The following is a 21627-nucleotide window of genomic DNA, read 5'->3' as shown; positions in this document are numbered from 1 at the left end:
CGAGGGCGAACGTTTCCTTTTTGACTCTCCGCCTTAGACCTCGGAGTGAGAGACTCTTCAGGCCCAGATTAACAGGGTGATGCGCAGAGCTAGGACCCTACTAGCTCCTTTCCCCCGTCTTTAGTCACTCGCTCAGGCACGCCGAGGGCAGTCTCCGTGGGGTCCTGCTGGCAGCCAAGATGGCTGCCCCCACGGCGAAGGTTTCGCGAGGGTGGTCCGGCTTGGCTCTCGGCGTGCGGATAGCTGTCCTGCGGCTTCCAGGGTGAGAGGGTGGCGGGCAGCTGGGAGTCCTCTTGGGTCGTCACGTAGAGACCTGCTGGGGAGGAAAAGAGGGGGCCACAGGCAAGACTCGCAGGGACCTGGAGAGAGCCAGGGAGGCCGGGATAACTGAGTTCAATCCTCTTTAACCCCCTCCGTGAGTTTGGGTCAATCTGAAAGCTTAGTAGTTGCTCCCTGCCTGAGGAATTCTTACTTGGAACTGAAAGTGCGATCTTGTTGTAAAACTCAGAACTGGGATTTTCTTTGCTGGGAGGTGGGGGGAGAGATGCATAGGCGGATTGTCTATTTTGAAGTTCAGGAGCCTGGCCTTACTGTTGGCACTTGAGGAGCAGACTTTCCTGGCCTCTTTAGGGGAGGTCCTCCTACCTCTTGGGACAAGAGCCAGAATTACTGCAGCTCAGCTTTGGCCGGCGGTCTCCCCGCTGCTCGCTTGGCGGCGGTTTGGCATACGTGCCTATTGTTAAGTCAACCCTTTTCACTTGAGTCAGCTTTTGCCCTCTTCTTCCTCTTCCCCCCACCCCAGGCTAACCCAGGTGAGGTGGAGCCGCTATGGCCCTGAGTACCAGGATCCCCAGATTGACAAGGAATATTACCGCAAGCCCTTGGCCCAGCTGACTGAGGAGGAGACGTATGAGCGGGAGCTCAGGAAGACTCAGGTTATTAAAGCTGCCCCAGCCACGAAAACAAGCTCTGTGTTTGAAGACCCAGTGATCAGGTTAGCAGAAAACAAACTTGTTCCACAGAGTGGGACTATACGGGGGAAGGCGGAAGGATCTACAGTGACAGCCTTGGGAACCTAAACATCTTTTTCTTCTTAAAGTAAATTCACCAATATGATGATGAAAGGAGGAAACAAAATACTGGCCAGATCACTCATGACACAGGTAAACAGTACCTCTCTCTGTCATCTTTGTTTTCCCCATAGCTTTGTGTTTGGTTTTTTTATCTTAACACAAAAAACAATGGATTCTGTACCTGTCATTAAAATGAGTTTCTCTGTATTTATATGTGGGCGTGGAGGCTTTAAGAAGTCCTACAGGAGTCAACCACTGCCGTCCCCCAGCCCCACATTACAAATGTTAGCTCATTCTTCTGTCCTGGTCCAGGGTTTTTGTTTCAGAAGTACTAAGGGAATAGTTGGGCAGCTATAGAAGAACAGGATGATGGGAATAAAGGGCAGGGTCCTAGCCCAGCTGGGTGAACCCTTTAGAGACCCTGGGCATCCTCTTCCACTGTATCCCTTTGCAGACCCTGGAAGCTGTGAAAAGGAAGCAGTTTGAGAAGTACCATGCTGCTTCTGCAGAGGAACAAGCAACCGTTGAACGCAACCCTTACACCATCTTCCATCAAGCACTGAAAAACTGTGAGCCTGTGATTGGGCTGGTACCCATCCTCAAGGGGGGCCACTTCTACCAGGTGCGTGGTCAGGATGGGAAAGCAGCACTGCTCGTGTGTCAAACGGTGGGGGTAGAGTGGGGGTATTTAGAGTTGGGCCAAGATTGATAGCTTTTTTGGGACTGCAGAGTGCCAAGGTCTTCTCATCCCAGTCCTATGGTATGAAGATTACAGGCAGAAGATGAAGAGAGCCAAAAAAGTATCTACGTGACCTCTTTAGAAGGCCCACAGTACCTCCCCCATTGCCCCTTCTGTCCAGCATCCTGTGTCCAAGGTGTAAGTTTCTGATGGTGAGGAGCCGTGTTTATGCCTCATCTTTATACATCAGTGTCTAACGTAGTGTTCGACTGACGCTTCATCACTGTTCAAATGAACTAGGTGAAGTGTTGGTCGCTCAGTTATGTCCAACTCTTTGCAACCCCGTGGACTGGGGCTTGCCCGGCTCTTCTGTCCAAGGGATTCTCCAGCCAAGGATTTTAGGAGTGGGTTGCCATTTCCTTCTCCAGATCTTCCTGACCCAGGGATTGAACTCAGGTCTTCTGCATTGCAGGCAGAAGGTGGCTTTACTGTGTGAGTCACCAGGGAAGCTAGCATTTAATTATACTTCGTTGTCATAAGTGGGTGTTCTTTCCTTTTTTTATTTAATATATATATTTGTTTTGTCTTTCCTTTTTCAGTGTAAACCTCACAGAGTAGAGACTTTCTCAATGCCTGTGTCCCTAGGGTCTGGCGTAGTACCTGGCACATAGTAGGGGCCTGGCAAATGATTCTTGGGACAAGAGGTACCTGTTTCTAGGCGCTCATGATCTGTGTTGGCTAAGTCATGCCAGCTGACAGGGCTTTGCCCAGTGGTGCTTTTATCAACTTGGCTGAACTCCCTTTAGAGGTGAAAAAGGCCAGTGCTCAAGAAGTGTTTGTTTGATGAACGCCTGTGATGTCTGCTGCACTGAGGTCAGCCAGGGGTGAGAGGAGCTCAGAGAGGAGCAGTCAGGCCCTCCTCCTCAGCACCCTTGCCAGGGCTGGCCCTGAGTGGACATGTGGCTACTCAAGGAGGCTGCAGTCCTAGCAAGTTCTCAGACTAACCTGCCCTGTCCCGTCTTGCCCAGGTCCCCGTTCCGCTGGCTGAGCGGCGTCGCCGCTTCCTGGCCATGAAGTGGATGATCACTGAGTGCAGGGAGAAGAAGCCCCGGCGGATGCTGATGCCGGAGAAGCTGTCTCAGGAGCTGCTGGAGGCTTTCTGCAACCGCGGCCCTGTGATCAAGAGAAAGCATGACATGCACAAGATGGCCGAGGCCAACCGTGCACTGGCCCACTACCGCTGGTGGTAGTGTGCGCGAGGAGTCGGGAAGACGGCAGCACGCTCTGCTGCCGGAAACGGTGTGAGCCTGCGGGTTAAGGGAGCCGTTCCCTCTTAAGGCCAGGCGGGCCTCCTACCAGGGACGGAGCCACACGTTTACTGCCTGTTCATCATTTCTTTGGAGGCTGGAACTCGCTCTCTCTGTCCCATCTCCTTGGAAAGAGGGGGCATACGAAGTTGGATTTCCTAAGAAACCTAGGGCTCACCCAGCCTTCTTTTCCTTCAGCTTGGGGTGGACCTTTGGGTGATATGAGAAGAAGCAATTTTAGTATCAGAAAGAGTTTATTAGAAAATTCTCGTCCTGAGCTGGTGTAACACGTGATGTGGTATTACGATTCATTAAAACCAACTGGAGGAAATACGCTCGGTTCTAAAGTGGTCCTTTACAGAATGTATAAAAAGCAGTTTCTGGTGTGACTCTGCTTATCCCCTTTGATATCCTTAAGTGTCCCCACCAATGGCTCTGGGCACCCATTTTACAGATGGGGAATCTGAGGCACCAAGCTAGCTATTGCACCGGTGGTTCCACAGGGCAGTGCTTGTCAGGAGTTCCCAGGTCAGCGGTGAGGGGAGAGAAAGGCTGGTGGGACCGCAGGGCAGGTGTGCCTGTGTCTTCCCCAACCCTGGACCCGGAGGGAAGGTGCTCAGGGCAGGGCCACTGCATTAAGTGGGAAACATCTCGGGTGCTCCTGAAAGTCTGGAAGGGAAGAAGTCTTTGGCAGAGGTGAAGACTCCGCTGCCAGGTTGGAAGGTGGGCACAAGAAAGGCTGGCGCCGCTGGGGAGGAAGCCTGGAGGCCTAGTCGGAGACCTCGCTGTAGTAATACTTGTGGGCAGCCGGGGTGGTCTTCCAGCCGGCTGCCCGGAACTCGATGATCTCCAGCAGCAGCAGCTGGGCCAGGGAGCTGAGGCCGGCTGGGAGCAGGAAGCCATCCCGGATCAGGACAAAGAGCTCATCCATGCGCTGCCCATTCATCTTCTCCAGCTGCTCCCCGACCCGATGCAGCTGCAGCACCAGGCAGTCCACCTGCAGGGGCAGCGGGAGGTGACCCCAGGCACGGCTCCGTCACACAGAGCAGCCATTTACTGAGAGCTCGCTGTGTGCCAGGCTCCAGGCTTGGCCTGTGCACACGTTTCCCCGCCTTCATCCTCACACGACCTGGTGGGCACTGTCTCTGCCTCACGTGAAAGGAACAAGCTCAAAGACTTGCCTCAGATCTCTCACCTGGGCCAGGTGGAGGAAGGCTCCGTCCCCAAACTGCTTCTCAGGCCCACTCCCCTGCCCTCCTGCCCCCCACCCCAGTTTGGTTTCCGGGCCACCAGTATCCACAGTTGCTTTCCTACTGGGAACACAGCCTCTGAACCAGGAGGTTCTATCTGTGCTGTGTTCTGGATAAATCCCAGACCTAGCACCTGTCCTGTAACCCTAACAGGCCATGAACACCCCCACCAGGTTCCTGCCCCACAGGTGAAAGTCTCCATGGATGGGGGCAGGCATTACAAGTTGAGCCCATCTCCACAGTCTTCGGTGCCAGGGCCACTCACCTCCTCCTCCTTGCTCAGGCTGTCGGGCTGGGCCAGCCGGAAGAGGCAGTCGTAGACGGGGTTCACCAGGGCCATCATAGGCATGTTGTTCACCTGCGGGGGGAGAGCAGGAACAGAGCACTGGCTTAGAGACGCAGGAGACAGGTGGGTCGCCTCTGCTGCACGGGGTGTGGCTGGCGGGGCCTCACCCTCAGGTAGTCAAAGATGTTGCAGATAAAGGTGACGTAGCAGACCCAGCCCTGCAGGGAGCGGGCTCGAAGCTGCTCCCGAGTCTGGTACTCTTGCTGCAGCCGGTTGAGGAGTCCACGGCGGAAGACACTCTGGCCCGCTTGCTTGCTCTCTGCCTGTGAGCCAGGGAAAGGGAAGGGCAGTCCCAGGGCCCAAGCTTCCCAGGCCGAGTTCCCTGCTGTCCTCCTCCTCTCTTGCCTCTGAGGCCAGCCCTTCACATCTCTGCCCTGCTGGCCTCTGCCCACTTCAGAAGCACCTTCCTCAAAGCATCTCCCCTTCTCTACCAGCCCCACCCAACCTGAATGATGGCGTAGCACATGCGTCCTGCTTCCTTGCTGAACACACTGTCCTGCAGAGAATGGTCCACAATCACATTGGCCACTTTCTCCAAGTCCACGGCACCTGGATCTAGAGTAAAGACAGGTGGGGAGTCTAGAGCTGCTTAGTTATATATGCCTCCACCTGCTTCTAAAGGATTTGAGGTGTTCACTGACGAGCACTCCCATTATATACTTCCACTGCTGGGAAAGATTGAGGGCAGGAGGAGAAGGGGACGACAGAGGATGAGATGGTTGGATGCCATCACCGACTCAATGGACATGAGTTCAGGTAAACTCCGGGAGTTGGTAATGGACAGGGAGGCCTGGCGTGCTGCAGTTCATGGCGGCGCAGAGAGTTGGACATGACTGAACGACTGAACTGAACTGAAAGAGACCAGAAGGGGGAATTCCTCAGAGGTCCAGTGTTTAGGACTCTGCTCCCATTGCAGGAAGCGCAGGTTGGATCCCTGGTCAGGGAACTAATCCTGCAAGCCATGTAGTGTGGCCAAAAAAAAAAAAGAGATCAGAAAACAGAGGAAACATCACACAGGAGCAGCTGCAGCCATGAGCTCCTGGTGGCCCAATCAGAGAAAACAGGGTTGTGTGGCTGATAAAGAGTCAAAGAGCGCTCGTTTTTTTTAGGACATGTCTTTTCCTGGCACTAGGTTGAAGATGGAACACTGACAGCCATTTTACGGAAGAAAGTGTTCTTACAACACATACATGAATCCCTGACAAAAGCAGGCCAGGGAGAGCCTCTCTGCAGGCTTAGCTTGGCACGCTACAGGCATTGCTAATCGTTCGCTGAGTCAAACTTCTGTCCTGAGTGCTGCGGGAGGGCCTTGGCCCAGGACAGTTAGTGGAGCTCCTCTGCCAAGCAGAACACTCCATCTTCTGTCCCACGTCAGGCAGCTCCGCATATTCAAGAGAGGGGCTGCAGCAATGCAGAAACCAGGTCCAGCATAAGGACTTAAGGGGCAGGAACTGGGTTTTCTGTGCCTCACCCTCCTTTCCTGGGTACTTTAAAAACACTTTACAATCTGAGGGGTGACTATGATCTATGATTCATACTCCCAAATACTGGCCTAAATGTCTTCCAGTTCCAGAATTATGTTGCGGACTCCTGCTCTCAGAAAGTGAAGGGAGAGGGTGGTGCATTCCCAGGGTCAGCCCAGTCCTCCGGTCCTGTCCCTCTCTGGTGCTCTGGAGCCAGGCTCAGGGGGCTCCCCATGCTCACCTTTTAGAGCTGTCTTCAGCAGCTGCTGGGTCTCTGCATCAAAACACTGGATTTTATACTCCTCTTTACTGGGCTCCCCCATGACTATCCAGGTGCAGCAGCTCTTTACTGGGGTGGGACTAAGGACAGCACCTGGGTGGAGGGAGAGGCGAATGGAGAGGTCTTAGGTGTGGAACGCGGAGGCAGGGCTCTCAGCCCTATGGGCCCTGGATAGGGCTGGGCAGTCCATGGCATTCAGGGGTTGGCTGGGCGCCCACCAAGCTTGGCTTCTAGTGGAGACTGGGCACCAGCCAGGCACCTGCTGCTCAGTTAAAGAATCCTGATAGTCTCTGGGATTACACAAGAGTAAAGAGATGAAGGGTGAATGTGTCTGCCCTCTAGTCTGCCTCAGAGATATTCTCAGCTGATACCAAAGCTGGGGTGGGATCGGGTGCACTGAGATGAGGGGGTGGATGCGTGGATATCAGACCTTTTCCTCGCCTGTATAAGACGACCCAGAAGCTACTGGTCCACCACGGCTCCCGGCGAGTGAGAGGGCCGGGGCTCCAGGCTGTGGGCATCTGTCCCAGCAGGGTTCGAAGCCCCTCTCCGCAACCCTCTCCCTTATGTCAGAGTCCTCACCCCAGAAAGCCCAGTCCCGGGCTGGGGCCGGCCAGAGAGCTGGGTGCCGCCTTGACTCCCCTTGTACCAGCCAGTTTCTCCCCGGGACGGATTGGTTAAACTGGCCTCCCGAGGGGCAAGAAACCTGGCCCTGCCTTCTCACGAGGGGGACAGTGCTGAGAGTCCTGAGCTCCATTCTGAGCCTTCCTCTTAAGGAGGGGGGAGCGGTGACATGGCCCCCAAAGGTGGTCCCCGCTGGAGTCTCCCCTCCGGACTCGGTGCCTCTCCCCCCGGCCAAAGGAGCGGATCTTAAGGGTCTCCAGACCTGGGCAGCTTTCCTAAGTCCGGAATGCCCTTCCCGGCGGCTCACTGGAGCCCGCCGTCCGGTGTCCCACGAGCTGTAGGGGTGGCGAGAGAGCCGGGGACCCACCTGCCGCGTCGGCGCCGCGCCCGCGTGCCCGAAGGCCGCTCGGTCGACATCGTGAGCGCGCCCCGCGTCCGCAGCGCTGCAGGCTGGGCCGCCGGCGCCTCGCGCCGCTGAGGTCATTTCCTAGCGCTGGGGTGGGGGGGCCCTCGGGCGGCGGGGCGGGGCCTCGGGCGGCGGGGCGGGGCCTCGGGCGGCGGGGCGGGGCCTCGGGCGGCGGGGCGGGGCCTCGGGCGGCGGGGCGGGGCCTGGGTGGGGCAGCGTACGAGTGCCCCCTGCCGGAGCCCCGACGACGCTGCCCACGCCAGCAGGCCGCGCCAGCTCAGAGGTTCCCGGCGTGGGACGGCGCAGGACGCCCGCGACCCGTGCCCCCACCGCCCCCTTCCTCTCCTCACCTCGTTCTCCCCGGGCCTGTCCGGGACCACGCCGGCTCGCAGGCGCTGGGTCGGACCTGCTCCTCGGCCTGCGTGAAGCCCTCGGTCTTGAGCAGTGGCACCCACCCTGCCCCGCCCCACGCCGGGGCTGAGGTTAAAACCGGGTCAGGAACCGGGCCGGCCAGCGGCGTAGGAGGGGCCTGCGGGGGGCGTGGTCCGCAGCCCGGGCGGCAGGCGCGGGGAGCAAGGTGGGAGCGCAGAGCAGACGGCAGGAGGGGCCGAACTCACAGGCGGTAGGCCCGGGCTCCGCGCCCCACCGCCCCTACCCGAGGTAGAGAAGGCGAGGAAGCCGTCAGGGCTAGATCGAGTTCCACGAAGCCCCACTCCAAGTGCAAACGATATTGGTAAAATAAATTGACAATCAATGAATCAACCCAAGAGAAAGGGGTCCGTTTGCCAACTTTTGGTGCCCCAGGAGTTGGGAGTGTGACCCTGACATTGAGCTTCCCCGGGGGCTCAGACGGCAAAGGATCTGCGTGCAATGCAAGAGACCCAGGTTCAATCCCTGGGTGGGGAAAGATCCCCTGGAGAAGGAAAAGGCAGCCCACTCCAGTATTCTTGCCTGGAGAATCCCATGGACAGAGCCTGGCAGGCTACAGTCCACTGGGTCACAGAGAGTCAGACATGACTGTGTAAACACATCCACGTCCTGACTGATGGATGAGCAAGTGCCTGGCTCAGTCTGTCCTGGTCTGGGCTTGGGGAGAGGTGTGGGCTCAGCAGCCCACACAGGGCCAGGTCGGAGGTCAACCCTGCACCGCAGGAAGGCATACAGGAGAGGCTGGGAAAGAACTGCCTTTTCCTGTAGCTTGGACAAGAAAGATGTGTTGATGGTGATTTCTGTATCCAGGGCTCGCTTCTCCTGCTCACAGAGCTGCCAAAGTGGTCACCAGAAAATGGATCGAGGAAGAGAACCTCAGCTGCTGAGAAAGAAAACCAATGAGCAGAGAGCTGAAGAGAATAAAGTTTACTTCCATGGATATCAAAAAATACATTCGGACAGCGGCCCCCTTGGGCAGCCGCAAGCCTTGACTGCCAGACACCCTCTAGCCACACGTGGCCCTTCATAATCAGCAACCAAGGGCATGGAGGTTCCAGGATTCCAGGTACCAGACCAGAAAGGACACGGTAATGGTGAGAACAGGCCCAGGACCCCGGGAGAGCCATGACGCTCACCCACAGCTGCTCCTCGCTGCCACCTTCCTCGGCTGTCAGTGCAAAGGCTGGAGCTAGAGCCGAGGTGAGGTCAGGGGAGCAGTCCTGAGCGGGGCTCCCCCTGCACAGCCAACCTCTAGGGCCATGCTTCCCAGGGAGTGGTTTTTCTGTGACTCTCTTCTCCTTTCGTACCACTGGCTGTGTCTAGACTGTGGGTTCCTGTGCCTGGCAACTGCCTGGGCACCGGGGGTCCCCACAGCAGGCGGCCTGCTCAACCCCTTCCTGCAGGCCATGCTGGACCCAGGAGCTCACAAGCGGGCAGCTGATGCCCACTGGCCCAGCCTAAGCTCCCACCCACTCAGGAGGGCTAACCCAGCCTCCAGCAAGAGAGTGATCCTGGGAGACTGAGGCAGAGGGCTGCTGCCTTTACCCACACCCCCGCCCCGTCAGCACACCCCCACTGCCAGTGGCGCCGCTGGGATCAGCTTTCCCTAGAGGCCCACGGGCTGGGACCAGTCCCACCCAGGGAGAGAACAGCCTGAGCGGTGCCTTTATAGACATGGAGATCTGAGTATGGTGGAGTTTTTACATAAAGAGACCAATTCGGCTACTTCTAGGATTCTTCCCCTAGAACTAGAAACAGAGCTGCCTGAGGGACACAACTGCGGAGCAAAGTAGAATGCAGGGAAGGCAGGGCTCCCTTCCTCCAGCTTTGGGAGGAGGGATGTGATTTGGTAGGGAAGGTGGAGGGGAAAGACTGCTTTCAGCTTTAACGTCTATTAAATAGGTGGTGGGAGTAAGCGTGGGGACCCTGTACCGGGCCCAGTCCCAGCCTCACGCTCACCCTGCGGCCCCGCTCAGAGTCAGGAGGGCTCTCTGGGCAGCTGGGCTCAGCAGGTGGGCAGCTGCTGCCCCCAGTGTCTGCCAGACAGAGGACGAACGTCCAGCTCCTCCTGATGGGCCTCCCGGTGCCCTTCCAGTGGAATCCCGATGGCTCTTCGTGCCCGAGACAGCTGTCCTGGAGGGAAGGACCAGGCAGCGCCTCTCTGTGCAACAGGAGACCGTTGATCGAGCCTACTTCCAGGAGGGGAAGACCACAGGCCACCCTTCCTGCCCTCGAGGCTAGCTGTCTGCCTTCCTCATGTGATGGAAGAAGTTACAGAAGAGCTCGTACCAGAAGAACACCAAGCCAGTGGAGAGGGCGGCCTTCAGCAGGCTGGGGGACAGGCCTTTGAAGCAGCCCTGTGCACCCTCCTCTCGCAGCACCTGCCCGGCGCAGTCCAGGAGGCCCTTGTAGCTCCGCACCTGGGGAGAGGAAGAGTACCCTGGTTGAGGAGAGAGCAGGGGGTGGACACGTGGATGTGAGCTCTGTTCTTCTGTCAACACAGGGCCTGGCACATTCAAGCTCCCAGCAGATAGCTGCTGGAAGAAGGAATGAATGCCAAGGAGACGGAAGAAGTGAACCTCATTCTTTCTCTTCCAGCTGGGCTAATTCAGGCTTCACAGAGGAGGGGCGTGGAAATCAGCACTGGACAGAGCTCCTTTTTGCCGGGGAAGTTCCCACGGACTGAGGCTTTTAAGGACCCAGTGAGAGCTCTGGACCCTCTTCCCAGAGGTGCTCTGACCGTGTGCCCCATCACTCCCTGCCCACCTTGGGCAGTAGATCTGAATCTGGTCCTTGTGAGCTCTGAGCCTGACAGGTGTCACCAGGCTGGCCACCTCCACTTGACCACAGACAGCTGCTGTGTCCCTAAGACACAGCTCGGCTCAAGCCTTGCTCAACCCCCAAAGCTCCAGGAACTCCCGACGATGATGATGAAGAATCCAGTCCAAGCCACGTGGCCTGGTGTTCAGGGCCTTCCACCATTTGGCCTCAGCATCCCTCCCTGATCTGCCTTTATCGCCCACTGGTCCACTCACACGGCCCCCCTCCAGCCACGCCTGCTCACACTACATCTCCGTTGGGAGCAGGGCCTCCCTCCTGTGTCCTGGTCTCTCACCAGCTCTCCCTGTCCAAATTCAAACCATCTCTTCAAACCAAGTTGGTAAGTGGAAAGAGGAGGTTATAAAACCTTGTGTACAACCCCATTTTTGTTAAAATGTCCACGTTTTCTTCTGCAAAGAAACAAAACAGCAGCGTGGATTGACCCAGGGGGTGTTATGTTATGCTTAGTGAAATAAGTCAGAGAAAGGGAAATGGTGTGTGTTATCACCGATGTGTGGAATCTAAAAAACTACTGGTAACTAGAGGGACGCGGGGAGGAGCAGGCGAGGGGCAGGGGATTAAGAGGTACAAACAAACCCTTTTAAAATAAATTACGTGGGACCTCCCTGGAGGTGCAGTGGTTAAGACCATGCTTCCACTGCAAGCGGTGCGGGTTTGATCCCTGGTTGGGAAACAGATTCCACGCAGAGCCAAGAAATAAATAAATAAGCAACAAGGATATACTGTGCAGCACAGGGAAATGTCGCCATTATTTTATAATTAAGTGGAATATAAACTATAAAAATGTTGAATCACTACACTATACACCTGAAACTAACTTAGTATTGCAAATTGAGTATACTTCAATAAGAGAAAGAGAGGGGGGAAAGGAAGGGAGACAGAGAAAGAGAGGAAGGAAGAGAGAGAACTACTACAGCTAAAGGTTCTGTGTGATCCTCTCGGGGTGGGTGGTGTTGGATTTACCTGGGATTTTATCTTCCTTTTTGTCTAACATCTCTGAAGTTTTCTACAAAGAAACTGTACCATAATTTGTAAACCCACTTCTTTCTCTCTCCCTGAGTAAGGCGTGCACTCTTCCCTTCCTGACTCCCATTCCATGCCCTCTCGCTCCTCTGCCGTCTTTCAGTCACGTTGTGCTGTGACATCTTCTTGCTGTGACATCCCAGGGTCCCAGGTTCCAGAGGGAGAAGCCCAGAAGTCACCCAGCCCTGCCTTCCACCCCGCACCGCCCCACTGCCTACCACCCTCGCCTTTCACAAAATCAGCGCGCCACAAGGAGCAGATGAAAACCCAGTATGTGAAAATCGAAGCAGATAAGGAATGACTATTAACATTACAGAATTACCCACAACGGGGCTTCTCTGATGGCAAACCCTTCTAGTGCATTTAAAATATAATTTAGTTGGTCAGATTTAATTCACCCCTATCCTGGGACATCTACAGCATAAAGCAAAGAACCCCATACACCAGTATGAACCTGCTTCTCTGTGTTCTTTATATCTTGGGGACCTTTCTTATGTGAGTAAACTCTTGGTCCCCAAACGAACCGCACGCTTGTAAGACAGAGGCTGAGTGCGCCTTCCCCCACGTCTCTGCATGGCGCCCGACACACGCAGGGCTTTGCCCGTGGCTTCCATGTGCTCAGGGGTCCCCGGTGCGAGGTTAAATTAGACAAGGCAAATCTAAACATAAAAATCCTTCTCCGCTCTTTGGCCACCCTCTCCCTGCACTGTGCATCACGTTATCTGTATTTTGTGTTGACCAGACCTTTCCCATCGGCAGGAATACCTGCCCAACCAGAGACAGCAACATTCTCCCAGCATCGACAAGGCAACTCCTTAAAGACAACGTTCCTTCTTGATCTCGTAAGGGGTCACATGACCCGCTACGATGGTGCTTAGATCCGGATTATGTAAACTGTCAATAACATTTGATGCACAGCCCTCTGTCTCAAAAAAAACTTAACCTAAACTGTGTCTCAACATCCAGCAGGCAGGACAGTTCTCAGAGCTTTCTGAGATGCTCCTCCTGGGTTATAACCCTCAAATTTCCCAATTCTCTCTTAGATCGATTTTTTTTTTTTTAAATCCAGAGCACTGCATGAATTTGCGTGTCACCCTTGCTCAGGGGCCATGCTGATCTTCTCTGGATCCTTTCTCTGGATCCTTCCAATTTTAGTGCATGTGCTCCCCAAGGCGAGCACTGATTACATTTCCATGGACACCAGGGCCAGGCTGGAGGTGAGAGGGCTGGGGGAGCCGACCCTTGCTCCTTCACATGCCCGGTGGGCGGCCAGGATCAGAGCTGTCTGCGGGGGTACGGCTCACCTGGCCAAAGGAGGCTCGGGCCTGCTCAAACCCTCCAACCTGCAGCCGTTTCTTAAAGAGGTCCAGCGGGTACGTGAGGGTCTTGCTGATGACGCCAGCTCCGCTGCCACAAAGCAGGTTTTTGAAGTTCCCTGGACCAGAGATGTGGGATGGAGTGGGGAGAAAGGAGAGAAATGCAATCTAAGGTAAACGTCAAGGTTATACCTTCTAATTCGGGGCCTTAAAACAAAACCCTACAGGCATCCTTGATCTCAGAATTTAACCCAGGAGAGAGAGAACCAGACGCGGTCCCTTTCATCAAGGATGGTGGGCGGTGGACTGCAGGCTGGACAGGCTGGTGGCAGAAGGGGCGTGAGCCTGGAACACGCGTCGCCCCAGCGGGAGGCATTCGGGGCCTGCAGGCTCTGCCACGTGACCTGGGTCATGCTCGGGAGGGAACAGGATGCCTGTGCCCCTCCCTGGCTTCCCCAAATGAAAACCAAACCAAACACTAAACAAAACCAGGCTGTCTGCAAGTTGGACCTTGGACAAAAATGAAAACCATGACCGGTGGCCAGAGATAACAGTGGCGAGAGCCGAGAGAAACAAAGTAATCTGTGAGTGAACGGATTTGTTTTGCTAGCGGCACTAGAGCGGGGGGTTCAGAGGTCTGCGGTGTCCCTAGCTGCTAGAGGAAAGCCTTCCTTCCTACCTGACTCAGAAAGAGATGCTATGGCTGGGGAGTGGGGTGGTGGGGGAGTGAGACCCAGATCCCCTTTCCCGGGAGGGTGGTCTCACCGTTTTTCTTGCCTTCGGCCGGCAAGGCCCACTCGTAGGCGCGCTTCAAGGAGCTGTAGATGGAGAACTGGAACCCCGCGTAGGGGAAGATGGCGATCAAGGTGGGGTTCAGGCCTTTGTAGAAGACCAAGGGGCCTTCGGTCCTGTACATGGTCACCACGGCGTCTCGCAGGGTTTTATAGACCTGGACACCACACGTGATGATGAACGAGGTTATTTCAGCCCGAAAACCCAGCCCGCCAAGTATATTTCCCTGAGCCTAGAAACCAGCTACCAGGGGTGTTACTTCTCCCGCCACGACGACAAAGAAAATGCTGGGCCAAAACTCCGAGGGTGGGATTGCCCAGCGGCTCCCCTTCTGCTATTTACAACGCGGGCTTCCCAAGGAGTGCACAGAAACGTGCGGGACTGCGAAAGGTGTGAAATCCACCTTGGATGATTCACAGCGTGCGTGCCTGCAAGCTCAGTCCCATCTGACTCTTTTGTGCCCCCATGGACTATAGCCCGCCAGGCTCCTCTGTTTATGGGATTTTCCAGGCAAGAATACAGAAGTGGGCAGCCATTTCCTTCTCCAGGGGATCTTCCTAACCCAAGGATTGAACCCGAGCCTCCTGCACTGGCAGGCGGATTTTGTACCACTGAGCAACCAGGGCAACCCATGCATATACTTAACCCTTCTTAAACTGTCAAAATGCAATCTTCATGCATGGAGATCACGGACAGTTTTTTTTTAAGTATACTTCTGTTCGACATATATTCTATATATTCTTTGCAGGGGTCCAGCGGGGCTGACTCTGCCTGCCTGTGGGGACCACAAGGCACTGCACTGACCAAGCGGGACTGATGGAAAAGTCTGCCCCAGGCAGGGAGGCCCTCTTCACACTTGCTCCCAGATGCTGGCAGCTATACTGAAGGCTTTCGCCTTCGGAACTTGCACGAAAGGGCTGGGCCTCAGAGGAAGGCCATTTGGTATTTGTTCTCTTTCCCCGCCAGGTTCTGCGTCCCCTCAGGAGGCTGTGAGCACCTTGTCTGGTGCTGAGAGCAGCCACAGTTTCGGGGACAGGCTGAAGGGCCTGAAGACCCCCGCTCCCCTCCCCCAGCTTTGTTCCCTTTAAGGAAAAGGGCCCCCACCCTGGCACAACCCCCATCCCTCGGGCACCCCTTTTCTGACCTGGCCACTCACCCTGGGCTCACCCTGAGCTGCAAAGCGGGTGCGCAGCACGTCCACGGGATGCACAGCGAGGGTGGCCACGCAGGCGGACAGGCCGCCGCACAAGAAATGCACGGAGAAGTCGCGGGCATCGCGCACGCTGGCCCTGTGCACCAGCTCGGTCAGCGCTTCAAACGACAAAAACTGCAAGGGTGCGTGGCAGTGTCATGGACAAACAGCCCCGGACGCTTCCCCTCCACCCGTGACCAGGAGACGCTCTCCTTGAGCAGGGACAGAATTCAATAAACACGGAACCTGTGCCCTTTCGCTCTGAGCAGAGCCAAACACCCAAGGGCTAAAGAAATATGCGAGGGAGTTTTTATATCAGAAAATTCTACTCAGAAACTAGACTGTGAGTTGTCTAAAGTAACGGACAAGAGTTCACGATTTTAGACTTATCTCTGACATCCTTCAGCAGCTAAGAATTGGAGGGTATTTTTTAAAATGAATTCTATATTCAGCTCCTGGCATCATTCTATCATCTTGGATGCAAGTTAAAATAAACAAGCACATAAGGGAGCAAAAAAAAAAAAAAGAAAATTCTACTCAGGAATTCCCCGGAGGTCCAGTGGTTAGGACTCAGTGCTCTAGCTGCCATGGCCCTGGGTTCAATCCCTGGTTGGGGACCTAGGATCCTGCAAGCCACAGAGTGAGACCAAAAAAAGAAAGAAAAAGAAAGGAAAGAAAATTCTATTCATCACTTAGTTTCCTGACAACTGAGAAAAGATGGCCATTGTCTGATTCTAGGCTGGGCACCCTTTCAGTGCAGCGAGCCGTGACCCTGGAGCTGAAATTCCATTGGGAGAATTCCATACATTACATATTCCATGGTGGAAGCCCCCCTTGGGCTCAGATGCTTCTCTATCCAACTCGCAGAAGCTCGGGGTGCTGAGAGCACATGTCGCTGCATGAACCCACCAGCATGCAGCGTCTGCGCGCTGGCTCAGGGCGAGAGCTGCAGAGCATGTGACCTGAGCGACCCCTGTGATGTCACAGGAAGAACAGGCAGGGCAGCTCTGCTGCTGGCCGCCGGGCTGGGAGTCCTGGCTCGGCCACTTTCCACCTAGCGACTTTGGCTGGGCTAATTACTTACGCTCTCTTGGCTTCTGTAAAATGGGGGTGACAACAGAGCCTACCGAAGGACTGCTGTGAGACAGCGGAAGTGACGCGCTTTCCCAGGCCCCCAGTTAGCGTGGTGCAGGGCTGGCTATCTCATCACCACCTCTGTACAACTACAGACTACACGCTGAGGGTAAACCGGCACTCAGCTGAACAATGCGAACAGACGAGAAGCCTGGACCCGGAGCCTAGCCTCGCCACCTACGGGCTGTGTGGCCTCAGGCAGTTCGCTCAGCCTCTCTGTGAGCCACGAAATGCCTGCTGCACCTTCCTCACGGCGCTGCCGGGAAGTTCACAGGAAGCACAGACGTGAAAATTCTACTTTAAAAAATGAAAAGTGTTTGTACTGCCATCTGCCAAGCCCCTCTGGGCCTGGCATCAAGACAGTCTTCTGGACGCAATGCCTCATGTTCTGTGGGTGCCAAGTCCCCAGGCTTGGGAGACGTGGGGAAGGGGATGCTTCTGGTATATGTCTTCCATTTGCCAGGTAGCTTCCCCACCAAGGCAAGTGGGAAGTGTGTGACTACCTCCTGTTGCCTTACCCCGGGCGGCTCAGGTGCCCACCCTACCACCCCCGGTTCCCCCATTGTGCAACGTGACCCCAGAGGCCTGGCCACTTCCCCTGCCACCTACTTGGACAGCTCCATAGCCTATGGAGAGAAGCTGGGCTGGGATGTGCCCTTTCCAGAACGCTGTTGGGCCCTCCTCTTGCAAAATCTGTCTCCCGGCCTGCAGGATTCCGTGGTATTTTGCATTGGGGTCACTGCGAGACAGGCGCTCAATCTGAAGCTAGGTATCAAAATGGAAATGGTCAGGATGATGGGGGTGGGCGGGGGTGGGCAGGAGGAATTTCAGAGATGGCAATAAAGTGCTTCTCCTTCACAAAACTCCAAGCCCCAGGAGCTGCTTTGGCAAAAGAGAGTGAATTGATCCTCTAGCCCATTACACGGATAACACAGGAGAGGGTACCTGGAAGCGGATTTTGATGACGTCCAAGGGGCTGATCAGCACCCGAGTGACAAGTCCGGACACAGACCCAGCCACGGCCACCTCAACATTGGAGATATCCCTGTCGTCTGCTTTGGGGTCATAGCCCACCATCCCTGCCTCTGGCCCATGCAACGTCCATCAGCTTCAAGCTAAACGGGAGAGATAAAGAATAAACACTAGAGCAAGTGCTTAGGGTCCCTGCTCACACTCCCCAGAGCAGCCCTCCTGAAACAACTCCCCAAAGCAGAGCCCACATCCTCTCCTTATCCTGCTTTATTCTTCTTTAGAGCATTTACATACTGAACATTGATTCTATCCATCTGTTTCTTGCCTCTCCTCCCCACTAGAATTCGAGCCACTCTTTTGCAAAAGAGAAACAGCAAGATATACATGCACTCAATTGGTAAAGAATCCGCCTGCGATGCAGAAGATCTGAGTTCGATCCCTGGGTTGGGAAGATCTCCTGGAGAAGGGAATGGCTACCCACTCCAGTATTCTGGCCTGGAGAATTCCATGGACTGTATAGCCCATGGGGTCACAAAGAGTCCGACACGACTGAGTGACTTTCACTGTACCAACGTATAAAGAATGGGGGAAAGTCTGCAAGGACACACACCCCGACAGGCTGGTGAGGTTACCTCTGGGGGAGAGCTGGCAAGGGAAGAGGGAGGCCAGGTCTCCCTTCTTCTATATGGACTGAATTCATTATGCCCCACCCCCAGCCTCCCAAGCCCCAGTTAAAACAAAATACAAAATGATTTCCAAAGAGACTTCAGGGCCTCCCTGGTGGCTCACTGGTAAAGAATCTGCCTGCCAGTGCACGAGACATGGGTTCGATCCCTGATCCGGGAGGATCCCACATGCCGAGGAACAGCTAGGCTGGCGCACCACAACTTCCGAGTCTGTGCTCTAGAGCCTGGGAGCTGCAACTCCTGAGCCCATGGGCCGCAATGGCTGAAGCCCCTCGCCCTAGAGCCCGCGCTCCACAAGAGAAGCCACTGCAGTGAGAAGCCCACACCTGGCACTGCTCACTGCAAGCAGATAAAGCCCACGTGCAGCAATAAAGACCCAGCACAGCCAAATATTAAGTATATAAAATAAACAATTACTTAAAAAAGAGAGAGAGACTTCAGAATTAACCTAGTTCTTGAATACCTTGTGGCAAGGCTGGTAAAGAATCCGCCTGCAATGTGGGAGACCTGGGTTTCATCCCTGGGTTGGGAAGATCCCCTGGAGAAGGGAAAGGCTCCCCACTCTGAGCGACTCGCTTTCACTTTTGAATACTTTTAGGAACAGGAGAGTCAGGGTGCACAGTGACCCCCTCCACCCTGCTATTGTTTCTTTTTCTCCTTTCATCTTCCCAAGTCCTCACTTTTCTGAAACTACCAAAATAGCACTCCAATCCATCCTTAAAATTAACAAGGCACATCCATGGGGCTCGACTGGCAAGGTATTGTAAAATAATATCTTATTCAAGGTCTAATGGGGGACTTCCCCAGCAGTCCAGTGGTTAGGACTCGGCACTTTCACAGCTGGGGCCCAGGTCTGATCGCTGATTGGGAACTAAGATCCTGCAAGCCTTGCAGCGTGGAAAAAAAAAAAAACAACCCAAAATACTAATGGTATGAAACCTCCCACCCCCTGCCAGAAATGTGCCTGCCCCTTGGTAACTTTTCCCCAGACCCTCAAAGGAGACCTCGGTTTTCCCATCAAGTACTCTTTGATGCTAACTAAAGCTGTGACTCCCAGGGCACCTGTGAGGAGCAGTTTAAATGTGAAGCAGGTGAATGAGAGACACAGTCTCTCCACAGGTCACCCAGAGACTGCTCGGGTCACACAGAACACTGTCAGTTCCCTGCTGTCAGGGAGGGAAGGTGCATTTCTATAAATAAGTAGCTCTGCATAGCTGGTCATAATCTTAAACCTCAGATCAAGAAGCCTGAGTTCAAATTTCTGATTTGCTCATGTACCGTGGGCAGGTTTATTTAACCTAGGCTCAGTTTTTCTTCTGGAAAATGGGAATGACAGTGGCCCCGCCTAACGAGATTCCTGGGAGGATCATGCAAGATACTATATATGATGCTGCTAAGTCTCTTCAGTCGTGTCTGACTCTGTGCGACCCCACAGAAGGCAGCCCCCCAGGCTCCCCCGTCCCTGGGATTCTCCAGGCAAGAACACTGGAGTGGGTTGCCATTTCCTTCTCCAATGCATGAAAGTGGAAAGTGAAAGTGAAGTCGTTCAGTCCTGTCCGACTCTTAGCGATCCCATGGACTGCAGCCTACCAGGCTCCTCAGCCCATGGAATTTTCCAGGCAGGAGTACTGGAGTGGGGTGCCATTGCCCTGACTATATATGATAAGCTCTATCAAAAAGGTAAAAGTCTTACACACGTGAAAGGGCTTGCTGAATACAATTCATTAGTGGCCTTACTTTTTCTGCTTGCTCAGAATTTCCTTCTTGTACCAAAAAGCCTTGATATTTATCTAGAGACAAAATAAACATGAAACATGATTATAAGCATGATATAATAAAGTATCAGATGGTGGGAGGGGTGCCTTGGAGTGAACAAAGGCAGGTGTGTGTGTGGGGTGGGTGTGTGTCTGCTTTCGCCACGCCGTTTTCACTGCGGGAGCCCCTGGGGTTCAGATACGCAGGAGCCCCGCGGTAAGCGCGTGTGCCCCTGAGCCCACGTGCTCAGCCGAGGGTCTCTACAGATGTCCCCGCGTATGGACACCGGTGTCCACATGTGCTCCAGGGCTTGTGTTTGTACCCCGGCTCCAAGAAAACGCCCGCGAGGCGTGCACCCGACTGTACAGACAGGTGCCCCGGGTGTGTCCAGGGTTAAGCTTCCTGCGTCCCTGAAGATGCTTCTCAGGTCAGACGCCTCACATGTGGGCACGGCCCCCGCCCCCGCGTGAGTACCTGCGCGTGTGGTCGCCCCCAGGGAATGAGGGTGCAAGTCTCCAAGCGGACAGCGAGAGGGCGGAGGCAGAGGTCACTCACCGGGCTGAGAGGGCGCGGCTCCTGTCGCTCGTCTCTCCCCCCTCGCGCAGTCTAACAGTAAAACTTAACTGAGCTTGGCGGTAACTGACGGGTTTCCAGGCCAATCACAGCACAGCTTCCGACAGACGCTAAACCAATGGTTGTACTGGCGCCCCCCCCCAACCCCCCGATAAACGCCTATTGCAAGGAGTTGCTGGGTAGTGTAGTCCTCTGCGACCAAGGCCGGCCCTTGCGAGGCGCAGAGCCTATGGGAGATGTAGGCCCTCGGCGCGCGCGTGCGCAAACGTCTCCCTCGCGTTCGAGGAAGGCGGGTCCAGAAGCCCGGCTGCGCCTGAAGAGGTCGCCGTGCCGAGTCGGGCGTGTGCCTAGGGTCAGACTGCTGGCGGGCGGAAGTTTAGGGCGCGCTGGACTTGACCCGCATTCGTCAAAAGTTTCTTATTTCCAGTTCCCGGATACTGTAAACTTGGAAAAGATGGCGGGAAGTTTAGCAAAAGCCTGGGGGAAAGAACAGATGAGTTTTTAAGACGGGGACGAGGACGGCAAGAATACAGAGGTTTTTGTTTTCCCCCTAGGGTTTATTATGAGTGAAAGGGTTAGTCGCTCAGCTCATTATGAAAATAATATAAAAATATATAGCCATAATACAGACAATGTAGAAATGAAGGAGGAAATGACTCATCCTACCACTCTCACCCAAGTAGCATCAGCATTTTGCAGGACAGTCTTTCTTCCCTATTTTCAAACGGTGTTTTTCACATTAGCGCAATAATTTTGATGCACAGTTAAAAAACATTTTTATTGCACAATGTAAAACTGTTGTGGGGAATTTCCCTGGCAGCCCAGTGGTTAAGACTCCACACGCTTCCAATGCAGGGGGGCATGCGTGAACTAAGATCTGGCACCTGGGGAGGCAAGCGAGCAAGCAAATAAATTCATACATATACAAAAGTAGAGAGAACAGCCCGATGAACCATCATAGAGTCAGTACTCAACTTCAACAATTAACCAATTCCTGGTCAGTCTCCTTTTCCTCTATATCTGCACCTAAGTGGTGCTGTTACTGAGTCTAAAAATTAATTGATTCCCTAATACCTTCCAAAGGTTATTAATCAATGAGTTTATTATTGTCATTATGAATACGTATTTTGTATCTATCATTATGAACACATAGATTTGTGTCTATCAGTCTGAACACTGTATTACTGTTTGTCCTTTTTCAATCCACTGTGATTTCCATCCACAGTAATTATTATCCTAATTGATACTCATATTTTCCCATCGTTGGCCAGTGGGTGCCTATTTAAGTTGGAACCTGAATCTTTTTGACACACCAACTAGTTTCCTTGTTTTCTGGCATGACAAAGCGTTCTAGGCTCCTCACAATTTTCTGCACAGCTTTATTGAGGTGTAACAGACATACAGTTGACACGTTTCCAAAGTGAACAATTTTATGTTTTGACCTGCAATGTACATTACCATGAGAGAGTGAACATACATCCATTGC

The 21627-nt window shown here is 54.2% G+C and overlaps 3 protein-coding genes and 1 pseudogene across 9 annotated transcripts; 1 reads left to right on the top strand and 3 right to left on the bottom strand.

Annotated features, from left to right (window-relative positions):
• Window positions 1–149: 149 nt before the first annotated feature.
• Window positions 150–3390, top strand: MRPS7 (mitochondrial ribosomal protein S7). The gene is made up of 5 exons (NM_001034343.2): window positions 150–262; window positions 803–994; window positions 1100–1163; window positions 1528–1695; window positions 2781–3390. The coding sequence occupies exons 1-5, from the start codon at window positions 180–182 to the stop codon at window positions 3000–3002; spliced, it is 729 nt and encodes a 242-aa protein (NP_001029515.1). The 5' UTR covers window positions 150–179; the 3' UTR covers window positions 3003–3390.
• On the bottom strand, window positions 3295–10169 carry MIF4GD (MIF4G domain containing). Of its 4 annotated transcripts, none has more exons than XM_059878212.1 (6): window positions 10147–10169; window positions 6360–6491; window positions 5101–5210; window positions 4763–4918; window positions 4575–4667; window positions 3295–4056 (listed from the first exon to the last, which is right to left on the bottom strand). In XM_059878212.1, exons 2-6 carry the CDS (start codon window positions 6439–6441, stop codon window positions 3829–3831), a joined length of 669 nt encoding a protein of 222 aa, XP_059734195.1. In that variant the 5' UTR covers window positions 6442–6491; window positions 10147–10169; the 3' UTR covers window positions 3295–3828.
• On the bottom strand, window positions 8770–20182 carry SLC25A19 (solute carrier family 25 member 19). 4 transcript variants are annotated; one of them, XM_005221149.5, is made up of 8 exons: window positions 20043–20182; window positions 19551–19603; window positions 17101–17270; window positions 16765–16920; window positions 14986–15156; window positions 13803–13986; window positions 13026–13156; window positions 8770–10277 (listed from the first exon to the last, which is right to left on the bottom strand). In XM_005221149.5, the coding sequence occupies exons 3-8, from the start codon at window positions 17230–17232 to the stop codon at window positions 10095–10097; spliced, it is 957 nt and encodes a 318-aa protein (XP_005221206.1). In that variant the 5' UTR covers window positions 17233–17270; window positions 19551–19603; window positions 20043–20182; the 3' UTR covers window positions 8770–10094.
• Window positions 12781–12901, bottom strand: LOC112442779 (uncharacterized; annotated as a pseudogene).
• Window positions 20183–21627: the final 1445 nt, after the last annotated feature.

This window comes from Bos taurus, chromosome 19 (genome assembly GCF_002263795.3).
Source record: "Bos taurus isolate L1 Dominette 01449 registration number 42190680 breed Hereford chromosome 19, ARS-UCD2.0, whole genome shotgun sequence".
Taxonomy (NCBI): Eukaryota; Metazoa; Chordata; class Mammalia; order Artiodactyla; family Bovidae; genus Bos; species Bos taurus.
This window is presented reverse-complemented; position numbering and strand designations above follow the sequence as displayed.

Coding starts and splice junctions, on each gene's coding strand:
- MRPS7 (NM_001034343.2), top strand. CDS start 180: ATGGCTGCCCCCACGGCGAAGGTTTCGCGAGGGTGGTCCGGCTTGGCT. Junction 263..802: donor GCTGTCCTGCGGCTTCCAGG/GTGAGAGGGTGG, acceptor CCCCCACCCCAG/GCTAACCCAGGTGAGGTGGA. Junction 1,696..2,780: donor AGGGGGGCCACTTCTACCAG/GTGCGTGGTCAG, acceptor CGTCTTGCCCAG/GTCCCCGTTCCGCTGGCTGA.
- MIF4GD (XM_059878212.1), bottom strand. CDS start 6,441: ATGGGGGAGCCCAGTAAAGAGGAGTATAAAATCCAGTGTTTTGATGCA. Junction 4,919..5,100: donor TGTGCTACGCCATCATTCAG/GTTGGGTGGGGC, acceptor CCTGGCTCACAG/GCAGAGAGCAAGCAAGCGGG. Junction 4,057..4,574: donor GCCTGAGCAAGGAGGAGGAG/GTGAGTGGCCCT, acceptor CTGCCCCTGCAG/GTGGACTGCCTGGTGCTGCA.
- SLC25A19 (XM_005221149.5), bottom strand. CDS start 17,232: ATGGTGGGCTATGACCCCAAAGCAGACGACAGGGATATCTCCAATGTT. Junction 13,157..13,802: donor GGCCGAAGGCAAGAAAAACG/GTGAGACCACCC, acceptor TCTCTGGTCCAG/GGAACTTCAAAAACCTGCTT. Junction 10,278..13,025: donor CCCGAGCCTCCTTTGGCCAG/GTGAGCCGTACC, acceptor TCCTCTCCCCAG/GTGCGGAGCTACAAGGGCCT.